The 16965-nt window shown below is 41.5% G+C and overlaps 1 protein-coding gene across 3 annotated transcripts in view; it reads left to right on the top strand.

Annotated features, from left to right (window-relative positions):
* WSCD1 (WSC domain containing 1) overlaps nucleotides 1-16965 on the top strand; it is a 220917-nt gene that overhangs the window by 157576 nt on the left and 46376 nt on the right. For 2 of the 3 annotated variants that reach the window (XM_068270210.1, XM_068270211.1), the window contains one exon: nucleotides 9768-9886. In XM_068270210.1, coding sequence (XP_068126311.1) covers nucleotides 9768-9886 — 119 coding nt within the window. The remainder of the gene's footprint in view (nucleotides 1-9767; nucleotides 9887-16965) is intronic. The other variant, XM_068270212.1, reaches the window with a different exon arrangement.

Genomic DNA, 16965 nt, shown 5'->3' with positions numbered 1-16965 from the left:
TGTTTGGTCAGGTGATGGATATGTAAGTCTCTGATTTGCTAGTTGTGATCATTTGCTAAAGCAGGAAGTGATCACAGCAAATCAGAGCTTTGCAAATCTATCAGCTGATCAGACAAATCATATGCTTCTCTATAAGTTCTCCAAGACATGACCATCACTAATCACGATTAACAAATTTGTTTTTTTGATAGCAAATGTGTGTTAGAGGTCCTGATTCAAAAAGACTGCAGTAGGAGTAAGGAGGGCAGGAGTAAACTCTACATACTGTGTATTACAGGACCACAGATTACTTCATGTTTTGTTCAATAAAAATGTGTGAGCTGTTGGGTTCTATCTGACTTCAGGTGATCAGATGGCACCATAAACCCGTATCTTTCAGACACCCCACCAGCAGTGGATGCAAGGAGGAGGAGGAGGTTATCTATTCACTCCTTTCAAAGCTTGCCACACCCACTTTTAATGGTTTTAAATGAGGACACAAATGTAAGGGTACCTCCAGATTTGCAAAACTTTTCAGTTTGACTTTTTGTTTGTAATTACAGTAGTCAGTGAGATTTTAGGGGCTCTTGACAGTCACCTGATCATTTTACCCATAGGGGAAGCAAAAAAAACTGTCAAAGCACCTGGGGAGAAGGTGGTTTAACTTTATAAATAACAAAAGGATATACTGTAAAAAGACATCCAAAGAGTTGATAATGCCAATCAGCAGTTTTCAAACTCTCATAAAGAAATGGTAATTGAAGGGTTATGTTGACACCAAACCACTATCAGGTAGACCAACAAAAATTTCTGAATACAAATGTATGCAACTTGAAAATGGACCAATCATTTCCTGCCAATATATAATTGGATTAGTTCATTTTCAAGCTGCATACATTTGCATACAGAATTTGCATAATCCTGTATGAACAATTGACATCCCATTGGCCATCCCTACTGCCAGGATAATTGTTCTGGATACAAAGAGAAAGCGAAAAATACCTTCAGCGGTCATCTAGGCTTCTCAACAGAAAAGTGGTATGGATGTTTCAAGATGTACAATAAGGAGGCACTTCAAGAGAAATGGGCTATATGGCCGAATTGCCAGGAGGAGGCCATTACTGTGCCAATGTCACAAAACAGCCCTCTTAAAAAATGTAATACAACACCTAGACAAGCATCAAAACTACTAGAACAGTAATTTGGAGTGGCAAGACCAAAACTGTACATAACAATCACAACTGTAGATGCTGTGTTTGGAGGCCTAGCATGAAAAGTACACCATCCCTACTGTGAAACATGGTGGTGGATCTTTGAGGTTTTGGGGTTGTATGAGCTAGCACAGGGAATCGGAGTTGATGTCAAAAAGAATACAGCATGTTCACAGAGAATACCGTTAGATAATTTGCCTAGAAGCTGTAAATGTGAAACTGTTGGACTTTCCAACATGACATGATACCAAACACAAGGCCAAAGACCCAATATTGGTTACAGCATTAAAAAGTATAGGTTTTGGAGTGGACATCACAGTCTGCTGACCTCAACATTATTCAGCCAAACAAAAATATACCGTAGTGGACCAAAGAGGTTAGTATGACAATTGACAAGCAAATAGATATCATCATAAAATACAAACCTTTATTAAATCAACGTGAACATTTGCAGAAAGAGCAGTGAAATATATTGTGCAGTTCTCCATTTGTCCACACACACTCCAAAAAAACTCTTATTTACATTTATTAGCACCATTTTTAGTACAATTTTAAGTCAGAATGTCAATAGTGTACGTTGCAAATAGCTGAGCAGCGAGTCTGTACATTGACAGTTCCCACATTGTCACCCAAAACAATCACTAATAACCACTTCAGGTGTAGAAAATCGAGCAAACCAGAGAAAATATGATATGACAAATACTATACAAAAGAATGTCATGAAATAATGATTATGTGGTTAAAGGGACACTGTAGGAGGGTCGGGGGGAAAATGAGTTGAACTTATCCGGGGCTTCTTATAGTCCCTCGCAGACATCCTGTGCCCGCGCAGCCACTCACCGATGCTCCGGCCCCGCCTCCGGTTCACTTCTGGAATTTCAGGCTTTAAAGTCTGAAAACCACTGCGCCTGCTTTGCTGTGTCCTCGATGCCACTGATGTCACCAGGAGCATACTGCACAGGCCCAGTGTGGTCTGTGTCTGTGCAGTACGCTCCTGGTGACATCAGCGGGATCGAGGACATGGCAACGCAGGCGCAGTGGTTTTAGGACTTTAAAGTCTGAAATTCCAGAAGTGAACCGGATGTGGGGCTGGAGCATCGGTGAGTGGCTGCGCGGGCACAGGACGTCTACGGGGGACCATTAGAAGCCCCGGGTAAGTTCAACTCATTTTCCCCTGACCCCCCTACAGTGTCCCTTTAAGAAAAGAAATAGAATGTTCCCTTTATTTTACTCTTTTCTGTTTCACCCTAAGGACAACTTGATTAAATTTCCACATCCAGTATATGTTGGCTTATAGAGACATTTAAAAGTCTATTTTAAAACTAAGTGTTCTGTAGGCAGTATGTAAATTTTAAGTATACTGTATGTCTGTCTATTTACGTTGATATTACACTGTTATATTTCTTTCATTGGCCTTGCACGTTCCATGCAGTGTTCAGGGATACCATAGTACTTGTGATCAGTCAGTATGCTAAGGTTTTAGTAAAAATTGGTTCTAATGACGATCATGGTAATTGCCACTGAGGTTTACTTTCCTGATAAAATGAAGAGTCAGAGAGCATTTTTTTGTTACTTTCCTGTGACAATGTAAAAATAGACATCTTCTGCTCATTGGGAATTGACTACTGGGAACTTACATTTCCTACATTAAAGCAATGTATTGCTGCCTTAGCATGACACGGGAAACCTTAAAATAGACTCTACCCTTGGGGCTCATCAGTGTAGCAGAGTGTGTCTGCTTGGAATGGGAATAACAAAGTTAAGAAAAAAAACATAGAGTATAAGAAGACATTGCATATTTCTCAAGACAATGTGCAAAATGTCAATGTTTTTCTAAAAATGTAAGAAATCAAGGAGAGATTCTTCGGTGTGACACAGTAAAGTAGAATTTAGGGTAAGTTCACACGGGCTTCTGCTGGCATGTTGGTCAAATGTTTTTCTGCAAGCCTGCAGAAAAGCATTTGACATCTTTCAGTGGCTTCTGGCAGTTTTAACCCCCGCAAGGGGGACAAAGAGATGTGAAGGAAAGCCACCCTGGCAGCAGTATGTTGTTTCTCGGGTCAGCTAGGACGACAGGAAAATCGGGACTGGAATGCGGCCTTTGAGCAAACAACAGTAAATGGTGGTAATCGATGGTACGAGTGCTACCTATTCACTTGAATGGGCAGAGCTTTAATGACGAGCCTTGCGGCTGGTGAGAAACATAGAGCAGGCGCTGTGTGTGTGTGTGTGTGTGTGTGTGTGTGTGTGTGTGTGTGTATGTGTGTATACTGTATGTTTTTAAAGGTGTATTGAGACTGAAACTTCTTCTGAAGGAAATCCTCTCCTAATAATTTTCACTCACTGATGGATGGAGGGGTTTATTGCTTGGTCACTGTATCTAGGGGGAAACTTAGGGCCTGTTTCCACAGGGATAGTGATGCGGATGCGGCTACCTCTCCACTTTGCATCACTTCCGCTGCTGGCCACGTCACTTCCGCATCACCCGATGCTGAAGTCAATTGAGGAGATGGGACGCCGGTGCGAGTGGATACGGCCATGCAAGAATCTGCAGCATGCTGTAGATTTTTGGATCGCTCCGCACATCATGCACTCAGTGGAAACTATTCCATTGCCGTACATGTTTTTCAGCACACTCGCAGTGCGATATGACTATGTAGCCACATCGCACCGCTTCTAATGGAAACGGGCCTTAAGTGTTGGACTTCTGAAAAGGACTGCATACCTTCCCAATCTATAACCAGAAATCAGGCCCTACCTGTCACACACTGATGATGACACCATTCTCTAGGGCGTGTAAAACACAACAGGAGATAATCAAGAGCCATTGATAGTGTAGTAGGTTTGGTAAGATAATTTCCTAATTGCAAGCAGTGAAATAATACTCACACTCGGGTTAAGCTGCCGCTTTCTGTAGGTGTTGAAAACAACAAGAAACTATTGATAAACAAATAACTGGTAACAGAGATGCCAAACTAGGATAAAATGTGCTAAAACAGGTTGAAAATAGTCGGTAGTGGTGGGCTTACCTCCCACAACATACAAGACTCAGAAAGTCAAGATTCAGCATAAATCAGACCTTAATCGAAAAAACTCCAAATCGTCAACATGTTTCACGTTCCAGAGCCTTTTTTCCAACTTTTTGCTGTGATCAATTTGATTGGCTCACAGTAATCATTGGGTCAGGAGCCTATTAAATGTACAGGTGTATCAATTTCAGCTGTCATTACACAGATGAGTACAATGGTGACAGAGGTTGCAGGAGTGCATAGTGACACCATAATATGCTATATAAATAGAAGAGGGGCAGGCAGCAGAACAGTGATTAAGCTCCATAGCTAAAAAAGAAGATGCTGATGGAGTCAGGAGCCAGTGAATCTTCAATAAGGGCTGCAAGCAAGCTAAGATCCGGACTCTGTGACAAACTACAGACCGGGGGCGAACTTACCAGTCCTATAAAAAGTTATTGAGAAAGCAGTTGCCAACCAGCTAGAAGCCAGGCTTACAGATAGCAACATTTTTTATACCTTTCAGTCTGGATTGAGGAAAAGGCACAACACTGAAACGGCAATAGTCCAAGTAATGAATGATCTACTTACAGCAAGAGTCAAGGGCGAGTGCTCAATTCTGATTCTTCTTGACTTGTCTGCAGCATTTGATACTGTGAATCATAAAATACTAATCCAGAGATTGAAGAATTACTGTGGCCTAAAGGGTGCTGTTCTTAGCTGGTTTCAGTCCATCTGGCAGAACACAGCAAGTGTATCTGGGCACATACTAACCCAGTGCCAATTGCCTATGGTGTTCCACAGGGTTTTGTTCTATCTCCATTACTCTTTGCAGTCTACATGCTCCCAGTGGGCAAAATAGTCCAGAACTATGGCCTAGGATACCACTGTTATGCAGACGACACACAACTGTATCTGTCCTTTAAGCCTGCCTTGCACTCAAGACCCATCAGTATCCATCAATGTATGTCTAATGGAATTACAAAATTGGATGGACACCAGCTGGTTGAAGCTGAACTCTGATAAAACAGAGGTGTTGGTAGTAGGTGGGCCACACATGGATAAAGTCCAAAACTCTCCCCACTTCAAACTAGCTATTGGAGGAGATACCGTTCAGTATAAAGACTGTCCGAAAACCTTGGGGTGATCCTGGATGGAAAGCTAACACTCAGACAGCAGGTATCGGCTGTTGTCAAGTCTTCCTTCTTTCATCTGAGAAATATAGTGAGAATAAAGCACCTTATCCCAGCTGAAGACCTATCTGCCCTGGTTCATGCATTTGAATCCTCCTGCCTGGACTACTGCAATGCCCTGTTCATCGGATCTACAGATAAGGTTCTGCGCCCCTTACAACTAGTACAGAATGCTGCAGCCAGACTCCTAGCCAAGGCCCCCCGCAGCTCACACATCACCCCAGTAGTTGCCAGTAAAATGGAAAATCCATTTTAAGATCTGCCTGCTGACATTCAAGGTTCTAAACCACATGGGACCCAAATACATAGCGGATCTATTGGAACTTTATGCTCCTCCGCTCTAACAACAAGATGAATCTGGTTATTCCCAGGATACACTTAACATTTGGTGCTCAGCCCTTTTCCTATGCAGCCCCTACTCTATGGAACTCACTTCCACAGTCAGTGTGAGAGGCTCCTTTTCTGGACAGCTTTAAAAAAAGGCTACTAAAAACCCACCTCTTTTCCCGAGCCTTTGAGACTTCGTAATGCAGGTCACAGTGCTTTGAGCCCCCATAGAGAAAAATGCTATAAAAGTATTATCGTTATTGTTGTTGTTATTTTAAGATTCAATTTATTAAAAAAAAATTGATTTTAAAGAAGACTTTATGCAACTTACAAGAAATGGTGTCTCAAGACAGGGATCCTGGAGAAGGACCCAAAACCATCTAACAGTATATAGAAGAAATTAAATAAATTTACAGCTGTGTGTTTTATCCACTCCCATACATCAGATAAATAGGTATGAGGTGTGTTCAAATACCCCCTTACCTATCTACTAGAGTGTAAGTGGGTGTTTGGTCAGATCACCCCATTGTTAAGGGGAAGGGGGAGACCTAATAGCACCATAAGCCCCACCATACTATTGCCCTCACCTGGACCACAGAAAGTGGTAATCGTGGATTCAACCTGAAAAAATGGGTCACATTTTGAGGATTCAAAAAAGTGAGTGGAGCCAAAAGCAGACAGTCCGATTAAACCCATTGACTTCAACTGGAAAATTTAAAATATTGTTATTCTCACAGTATTAAAGCCAGAATCCCAAAACTTGGCACAGTCACTCACTGAGTGACTGGGATAAAAAATTCAGAAAAAGTGGATGAAGCCTACAACAGCTAATCATATTTCAGCCCTTAATTTTTACTGCAACCGTTCTTAGACTGCAAACTTGGAACAGTTGGTCACAGGGTTACTGGGGTCCAATCAGATTGAACCAATTGAATTACGAAATTGGACCAGATTGGACCAATCATATTGGTTCAATCATGCAAACTGATTGGTTCAATTGAGCAGTTTGAGCAATTTGGTTGTACAAATCCTGCAGTTGAATTGCCCCAATCTGATGATTCTAATCATTTAATTAAATTGGTCCAATCTAATTGGCCCAAAATGATTGGCCCATTCATGCAATTTAATTCACCCAATTTTGCAATTTGATTGGTCCAGTCTGATTGGTCCAGTCCTGCATAGTGGATGTAATATCCAACTTGTCTTTTTATTTCATTCATGCAGACATATACACAGCATAAAAACAGCACGACGTTTCGGGCGTTAGCCCTTTAACCGTGCAATATGGGATGTTGCATCCAGAGAGATGGTGTGTGCACGCCTGCCTCATGCAGTGTACTGTGCACCACCAGCTAATAATGTAATGTTTCATAAAGACTATAACAGAAACACAGATTTATTTTTTTCAAAATAGTTGCAGCTCTTTGAAAACATGCGCACTGTAGTGAAACCTTATGCTTGTCAAATCTATAGGTTGTTGTAGAATGTATCAGTTTCTTCTTGCAGGGCAAGCGAAGCATTAAAATGGTTAAAGCTCTGTTTTTTGAAGCTTGTTTTCTGCTTGAATGCAGATCACAAGAAAAAATCAATAGAGAAAGTGGAAATAATGTTTTTGGTTTATTTTGCTAGTTGATGGCATTTGATCCTATAATGAAGGATCACAATCTAATGCTTGTTGTAATTGTTAATCACACTGATCCCTTAATCTAAGAAAATAAAAATATACATAAAAAACAGGTTAAATGAACAATAGCATGTCTTAAATTATTGTTTAATGCTACACTCTTCCCTGAGAACATTGTTACTGGGACAAAAGGCTAGTACACAAGTCCAATAAATCTTCCCGATTGTCGTGTGATTTTGCTCTGTTATATAACAATCAGGCATGTGTACACGTGGCAAATGACGAGATGAGCGACCGATAAGAGGTGTTTTGCTCGATCCATACACCAGATCAACTCACATGGCTGTTGGGCTGATATCGTGCAATTGGCGACGTGTGTTCAATTAATTTGTTTTGAATACGGCCATGCCTGCGGTCCATTGTTTTCCTTGCACGCGCATTATGTAAATGAATTGGTCATGTGAATGGTTTGTCGTGGGGTCCGTTATGTCGGGGAGTTGGTCACTCACTTTGTTGGGTGTGTGTATGTACCTTAAGACAAGTAGAAAACCTTTCTTGGCCTACGTCTTATATTGCCCACAGAGAAGCTTATGGATTGTTAAAGAAAAGCAACTGAAATGGCTACCTTCAGACACACAAGCACAGGGCCAGATTACTACTTTTTACTGCCCTGGGCCAACTGTCAACCACCCCCCCCCCCCCCCGCCCCAACTCGTGCTAGCCCGCACACACAATACTAAAACCACTAGGACAGGGGAGTGGAAAATGGGAGCACAAGATGGGAGAGATGAGAGAAGAAAAGACGGAGCACAGGATGGAAAAAAGGAGAGGGAAAGACAGGGAGCACAGGATGGGAAAGAAAGAAAAACTGGGAGCACAGGGTGGGAGAGAGGGGAGAGGGAAAGACAGGGAGAACATAATGGGAGAGAAGGAAAGACAGGGAACACAGGATGGGGGAGAGGGGAAGACAGCAAGCACATGATGGGAGAGAGAGGAAGACAGGGAGCACAAGATGGTAGAGAGGGAAAGGCAGGTAGCACAGGATAGCGGTAAGGGAAAGACAAGGAGCACAAAATGGGAGAAAGGGGAAGACAGGGAGCACAGGATGGAAGAGAAGGAAAGACAGGTAGCACAGGATGAGTGGAGAGGGAAAGACAGAGAGCACAGGATAGGAGAGAGGAAAAGACAGGGAGAACAGGATGGGGAGAGGGGGGAGGGAAAGACAGGAAGCACAGGATGGGGAGGGGGAAAGACAGGGAGCACAGGATGGGGAGAGAGGGTAGTGAAAGACAGGGCACATGGGAGAGGGAAAGACAGGTAGTACAGGGTGGGAGAGAGGGAAAGACAGGGAGCACAGAATGTGGGAGAGGGGGGAGGAAAAGACAGGGAGCACAGGATGGGAAGGGGGAAAGACAGGGAGCACAAGCCCACAATTCACATAAAACCTATAAAACCTGTATTGTTTTTCCTACTCCCTTTAGCTCTGGTATCCTTTGACAGTCACACTGTGTTTTTGACCCTTTAGCAGCCAATTTATTTAGAGGTTTTCAAGTGCTCTAGGTCATTTTATTTTAGTAATTTTTTTTCTTATTTGTTACATTTCCTTGCTAATATTTAGTACTGCTGTAATATGTATTTATGGCCACTGGTCACTAGTAGGAAGTGTAGGAAGTGACAATAACAGAGGAATTCTGCTTTCATTTTCTATATTTTCTGCTAGCAGAGAGACATCAAAGCATTTCAAAGTTTTTACAGCATGCATTCTGCCGACTCAGGTCAAAAGCAGTGCACTTTTCTCAAATGAGATATTTCTTTTAAGCTGCTAATTGGTTTATAGTCTACTTAAAGGGGAACTTCAGCCTAAACAAACATACTGTCATCAAGTTACATTAGTTATGTTAATTAGAATAGATAGGTAATATAATTTTTTTACCCACCCTGTTTTAAAAGAACAGGCAAATGTTTGTGAATCATGGGGGCTGCCATCTTTGTCATGGGGCAATCATCTTTTTGGTTGAAAGGAGGTGACAAGGAGCATGAGACACCGTTCCAACTGTCCTGTGTCCTGATAACCCCTCCCAGCTGCATGCGCTAGGCTTCAAATGTCAAATTCAAAATGTAAAAAAAAATAAAAAATTGCACCAAAACAGCAGAACAAGAACAACAACATCAGAAATCCCATCATGCTTTGCACAGCATCAGGGGCAAAAAGCCCAGGCAGTTTTCTACTGTGCATCTAAAAATGAGGCTTGTATAAGAGAAACAAAGTTCTGATGCTGTGAAACTGTTAAAGAAACACCAGGCCTTTTCAGTGCTGCTGAGTCAATTTTTAGTCCGGAGGTTCACTTTAATAATTTTATCACAAAAAGTGATAAAACTTTTAAAAACCTTCTTTCATCTGTTTCTCTATTTTTTTTTGTGTCAGCAGGAAAGAATGTCACCTACAGAGGATGTTACAGAACCCCTGAAAATGGTACACAGATATTCCCTGCCTCCTTTCCAAATCTCACCACAGAAATGTGCTCTGAATTCTGCTCAGTAAAAGTAAGTCTTTATATTTCTACAAGTTGCAAATATTTTGATGTTCAATATATTGATTGTCACTGAGTGAAAATGAAAAGTTGAATGCTACCTTACCTCCTTTCTCCCTTATCTTTTTGCTTCTGTTGAATTTAAGACGGCTTTACTCCTTTAATTATTTTGAAGTTTGTGATGCTTTAAAGGAAATTTCCAATATGCAAAAAATATTGTATTGTAGCAAAAGCATGTATGTAATGTGGGTGACTGCAATTGTGCAATATGAGCTACCTTGTCATCATACTTAAAGAGGAACTTCAACTAAGGATTGAACTTCATTCCAATCAGTAGCTGATACCCCCTTTCCCATGAGAAATGTTTACCTTTTCACAAATAGATCATCACCACAGTTCCTCTTAAAGGGCTTATTTTCACAGACATGGAACTTGCAGTGTTTATTCGCATTTGATTCACATGGGGAAATGCAGTCCTCTGAAATCAATAGGCTTGCGTCCATATCACATATGGGGGGAATAAAAACACATGGCATGCTGCAGTTCGCTTTCATCACGCATGCAAATCCCTATAGTCAGGCATGGCATGAGCAAAGGGCGATTCGGATGCATTCTCGCATCACTGTAAGTGGTGGCATGTGTCTTGCAAGATGCACATCAGCACAGTGGAAAAGGGCCCTAAAAGTAAAATTGCTGCATGACCTCTACCAACAAAAACTTTACCAATGCTTTGAGCATATGCCACAATCTGTGGAACAGCGTAACATTTTCCTCTTATTTTTAGTAATTCATATGTATGTGGGCACCTCTAATGCTGAACAGCTAGTTTAAAATTCCCAGCATTTCCAAGTCCTCCAAATTCATAGATGTATCAATTTCACGTTTATGGAAAACAATAAAAAAGCTTCAGCCACCTTCTTAAGGTAGCTTAGTGGAACATTGAACACAACTAAAAAAGGCAATACTGAACTTACCTGGGGCTCCCTTCAGTCCCACCTAGTCCGTGACGACCTTTGGTGTTCTTTGGGTTCCCTCTGTTCTCCTGATGATGGCTCTCGATGGTTAGCTAACTGACGGAGAGTTGTGTGCACAGAGTGTCCATCTCGCTTGTCCAATGTGCACGCGCCGCCGTGAGTGTTCTGCACATTCGAGGGTTTTTTAAAAAAAGAAGCGCAAGTGAAACAGGCATGCAGATGGGCCGTGCATGCACAGTGGCTCACGGCTTCTGGCTAGATTGAGCAGCTAACAGAGGACAGCAATGGATCTCAAGAACCATGGCGGGCTGGAGAAAGCCCCAGGTAAGTTAGGTATTGCATTTTTTAGTTATGTTCAGTGTTTCTTTAATGGTACCCATACATGGTAGAATAAAAATGTTTGATTTTCCCTTTTATTCAACCAAAACAATCGAATCGAATGAAAGTACAAAATAATCTTTTTTTCAATCAAGAAAAACGAACAATTATCTGGTTTCTTCAGTAAAAATCCGATCGGGCATGTTGGAAAAATGTTTACATTCGATCTAACGGAATAATCAATAATCAAACAAAATTATCTATCCGGAAAAAAAAAATTGTACCATGTATGGGCACCCTAAGGAAAAATGAACCCACATGTATTTGCCATGGTAGTTCAAACACATGCACTATACGGCAGTGGTATTAGAGGTGCCTGATTAACAGTAAAAATTATAAAGGAATATATCTTACTACAGTTCTACTCAAAGGTCCTTAGTGAAGTGCACTTTAAGTGCCTTGTTAAAATACTGGTTCAGTTCTAAATATATCAGTTATCATTTGAAAAAATCGTCAGTTAAAAAGAAAAAAAAACGTGAATCTCTCTATTGCTCAAATCTTCTTTTAAGAGTCTGAATGAATAAAACGAGCTTCGCTATTTCAGCAGCAGAAAATATACGACATATATTTTTATATACTTATAATGACCCACTGCTGTGAAAATAGTTCACTGAATGAATGTGTGAATACAGTCGCTGCAGCTACAAAGCCAGCACAGAATTGGGTATATAGATATTTATTTCATATCTCTTGTTCCAACTACACTGTTATATGATTAAACCATAATTGTCTCACATTAAGAGTGCTCAGTGTAAGAGAGGCTATCAATGGAGCCCATAAAGGCTGTATGGAGTCTGCACTAAAAAGCATGTAAACCCATTAAAGGACATTGATATATCACAAAGCCTTGGTAATTCTGTAATGTAATAATAGCTTTGTAAAATTCCCTTCTGCTTATTGTCACTGGGGTAAGCCTAAGCTATTTTGGATAGATGGCTACATTAAAAGCTCTAAAATGAAGAGAAGGCATCTGACCACCGTAACCAACCAACAGAGGCGCTTGGCTGCGGTGCAGACACTTAGCTGTGTTCTCCATTATTTGCCTGATGAAGCAGGATTGTTACCTGCAAAACGTGTTGCTTTGGGGAGCTTCTAATAAATATTATTTTTGAATTCAAATAACGGTCTTATGTCTGTTGATCTACAAGGAAGGTAAGCCCACCATAGCTTCCCCCTTTTAAATGGTTTTAGATATTTGTATTCTATTTTGGCACCTCTGTTCAAATTTCTACATATTAACATAACCAACCAGTGATAGGCAAAAATTGTGGCTATGAAAGCTACTGAAGTCCTTTGATACTTGATATTACCATAGTGATCCATGCGGTCATTGGTCAATAAGGAGATTCATTTTTAGCAGAATCTCGACCTTCATGATGATGGGAATGTGATACCAGTAAAGTAGCAGGGGGAAATAATTTTAAGAAATGATCAATTTGTTAATTATAAAAGAGGTAAGGAGCGTCTTCTTCCAATTACATTATGTATGATTTAGTGAAATTATTGTTGTTATTATTATTATTAGTAGTAGTAGTAGTAGTAGTAGTAGTAGTGGTGGTGGTGGTGGGGGTGGTAGTAGTAGTAGTAGTAGTAGTAGTAGTAGTAGTAGTAGTAGTAGTATCATTGTTTAATGTGTAGTTTTATTGCACATTATGCAGTGATTTGCAGGCTAGATAAGGGGATGAGAGCCTTAAGAGATCATCTGGGTTCACTAGAAGTCATGATATTAGTTTTATTGAAATTGGCCCAACATTATGTGTCTAAACACCTGACCAAATTTAACCTCCCTGGCAGTATGATAAGTGCGGCTGCGCGGCGGCTGGAGGTTTTTTTTCAACTTTTGTTTTGTTTTTTTAGCATGTAGCTAGCCTAGCGCTAGCTACATGCTTTCCCCCTCCCTGTGGCGGCCCCCTGCATTCACCAATCGCCGCCGGCGCCACTTGCCCATAAGGAAATACCATTCTGAACGGGATTTCCTTGAGGGCTTCCCCCGCGCCATGGCGACAAACGGAGTGACGTCATCGACATCGCCGACGTCGTGACGTCACAGGGAAACCCGATCCACCCCATACCGCAGCCTGGTGGCGATTGGCCAGGCTGCGCAAGGGGTATGCAGGGGGGCCTGTATCGCGGCGGGTAATGGCGCATCAGCGGTGGGCGGCAGCGATCACAACAAACACGAAGCTAGCAAAGTGCTAGCTGCGTGTTTGAAAAAAATAATTATGCAGATCGGCCCAGCAGGGCCTGAGGAATCCTCCGTGGCGGCTTACCCCGTGTCCAGCATGGGGTTACCGCTAAGGAGGTTAAATATATGGCTCCAACACACTATTAAAGACAGCAAAAACACTACAAATGCTCTAACATGTCAAAAATCTATCCAAACTAATACAAATTCACAAATGTTTGCAAGGCATAGTTAATAAAAGCTATCACACGTCTGAGCTAAATTTTTAGCAAAAGCAAATGAAAGAACAATGAAATTTAGTAAATATAGCAAAGGCACAGTCCATCATGTTATAGCTGGATAAATACCCACTGTTAACCACTTAAACCTACAGTATCTGGGCAAGTATTCTCGTCCAAATAGGCACAGCTAAAGGAAAACTGGATGAGTATTCTCATCCAGTTTGCAAACGACTATACCCGCGGGGGTTGTGGGGCTGCGGCCCTGCGCACCCCGGCGATTTTACGTTTCACCAATTGGGGAAGAGAAGCAAAGCTTCTCGGAACCAGTTGCAGTGCCTGTAATAAATGGACATGACCCCAATCAGGGGCCATGTCCATTCATAAGTATAAACGTGAATGAACAGGGAAAAAAAACAGGGAGTGTTTCTATTGCCATCTAGTGGTGAAAAGTTAAATTAAGAGTTAAAAGTTAAATAACACTGCACAAATTTTATTTATTAAAGAAAAATATAAAATCTAATTACTTCCAAAGCCCCCCCCCCCCACCCCAGTTACCAAGCAAACAAATAAAATAAAATAAAAACACGTAAAAAATAAATAAATCCATAAATAGTTGCCTTAGGGACTTAGCTTTTTTTTAACATGTATGTCATGAGGGTATATTACTGTTAGTTTAGTACATAAGGACTTACAAATGATGGGACACACAAAACACAGAAAAATATACCCGTATTTCCAAATAATATATTTTCGCCATACATTGTACTAGGGACATAATTTAAATGTTGGGATAGCCTGGACTAACAGGCAGCGGGGCGGAGCTTTAGCACATGTTACAAGACTGTATGAGGAAGTAGTGACGGCGGGGAGAAGGGAGGGAGCCTGGATCTTACGCTGCAGCAGCCGAGTGGTTCCCGGGACCCGGACTGTTTTGCTATACGCTTTTGACCCATTGAGGCTTGTGAGTGTTCTGTTCTGAAGTTTTAATCTTTAATACATTTTCACGGAGTTACGCTATGTATATTACACTGTACATACAGGTGGTAGCAAAGATCATGTGCCATTTCCCCCCTCCCACTTAGTGTACAGGGAGCCACATGCACTCACATCCCCCCCCCCCCCTTTAGTGTATAGGTATCCATGTGCACTCTGATTTCCTCCCCCCCTTTAGTGCATAGGAAACCATATGCTCCCCTCCTAAAGAGTAAGAGTATAGGTAGCCTTCCCCCCCTTTGGTGTATAAGTAGCCTTGTGCACTCCTATCCCCCCCTTTAGTGTATAGGTAGCCTAGTGCACTCCCCCCTTTAGTGTATAGGTAGCCTAGTGCACTCCACCCCTGTTAGTGCATAGGTAGCCTTGTTCACTCTCATCCCCCCCCCCCCCCTTAGTGTATAGGTAACCATGTTTACTTCCCTTCCCTCCCCGTTTAGTCTATAGGTTAGCCATGTGCCCCCCCCCCCCTAAAGAGTATAGTTGGTCTTAGGAGGAGGGGGCACAAGGGCAGGGCTCTCTCACCCTTTTGTGTCTTGAAATTTGTTACACATTTATTCATATTAGTTTTGTCACTGTTATTAACAATTCTGTATTTTGTCACCCATTCTGTATTTCGTGTATCGGTGTATACCATTTTCTGTATTATTCTGTACCCCATGTTTGTTCCTTACTTTGTACAGCTCCACGGAATATGTTGGCACTTTATAAATCAATAATAATAATAATGCAATCGCACCTGAAACCAGAAAGCAACATAAATGAACTGACACCCGCTTTTACCAGTGAAATACCATATGGCAGACTTTTAAAGAGATCTACCACAAAAATGTAACTGCAACACGTACTCCACTATGAAATCAATTCTATGGAATCCCGCCACACATTCCTACAAAAGACTAACAAAATCTCATTTAGTTCAGCAGACAGGTAGCTGTAGCCTGTGGTCTACAGAACATAGCTAGTTAATAGTTAATAGTTTAGTGTTATGCACTGACAGAGGCAATTTACCAGGTAGCATCGCTGTTACTGGTTCCATCCATTATATCAGCCAGAGAAGTCAAGTGAACTCATTACATAGATCATTATGCAGCTTGTTATACATATGTGCTTGATTAAACAATGAAATACTATGCAAAAGGAGAAAAGGTAGCTCTATATGATAATATAGATATATAAATCATGCAGAACAATGTAAGCTAAATAGCTGCTGGTGCCTATGGATTGGGATTAACATCATTCAGATAGCTCACAGTTTAAGGTTTTCTACACATGGTTCCTCTTTTTTCTTTTGCACTTTTATTTAAAGAGCACCTCCGGCCAAAGAAAGGTTTGAATGGCAATACATATGTGTAGTCTATGCACTGTGTACAATTAGATGAACATATAAAATTTACATTGGGTACATCGAAGTGGATAGAAAACACTCACATGTATATCTGTAGTAGCACATCCTTCTTTCCCCAATGCTGAAGCCTTGCCAATGTACACCCTCAGCATTGTGTCATCCCCTCCAACCTGGTTCCCTCCCCTGCCCCTCCCTCTCCTGCTCTCTGCCTGACTGGATCAATTTACATCTCTTTTCATAGTGTGTAAGGAGTGGAGAGACATGAGAACAGCTGCAGCCTGTCTTATAATGTCTGTTTGCTATAATTCTTATTTCAGATTTCAGTCTGCCTGTCTGGATTAGATCACATCTCTTTTCATAAAGGTTATAGGATGGGAGAACCGCATGAGGGTGGAGTTATGACATCAATCCCACAGCATCCTTTGCACTTATGGGTTGGAAAGTAGAAAATCAGCTTGACCCAATTTCACACAACGTTATCGATTTCGCGGTAAAATTTGCGTTTGCGTGCGAAAACGTTATCGTTTCGCGCGAAGATTTGCGATCGCACGCAATGCGAAAATTCGCGCGAAAACGGCCGTGCTAACAGTTAGCTCTCTTTTGTGAATCAAGCCCCATATGTGGAATACGGACCCTGGGGGTAAGAAAATCACACTTTGTTATGTGTGATTTTATATATCTTGGCAACTTATTAATTTTAAAGCAAACTTCAATTTTGAATGTAGGTACTCTTTTATAATTGCTCTAGCGGATTGAGCAGTTCTGCATTCTTTTTAAAGAGAACCCGAGGTGGGTTCTTAGAATCCTATTTGCACACAGAGGCTGGGTCTGCATATAATGCCCAGCTTCTGTTGCTATACTCTCTCCTCCAGTCTCCCCCTGCACTCTGCTTTTTCCCCCAAACTAAACCGCCATGCTAGCAACACACAGCGTGTCGCCAGCAGGTTGTTTACATGTGCAGTGTTACTCTCGCCGTTCCCCGCCTCCTGTATTGCG

The sequence above is a fragment of the Hyperolius riggenbachi genome, chromosome 2 (genome assembly GCF_040937935.1).
Source record: "Hyperolius riggenbachi isolate aHypRig1 chromosome 2, aHypRig1.pri, whole genome shotgun sequence".
NCBI lineage: Eukaryota > Metazoa > Chordata > Amphibia > Anura > Hyperoliidae > Hyperolius > Hyperolius riggenbachi.
Note: the sequence above shows the minus strand (reverse complement) of the source record. Positions and strands in the feature narration are given on the sequence as shown.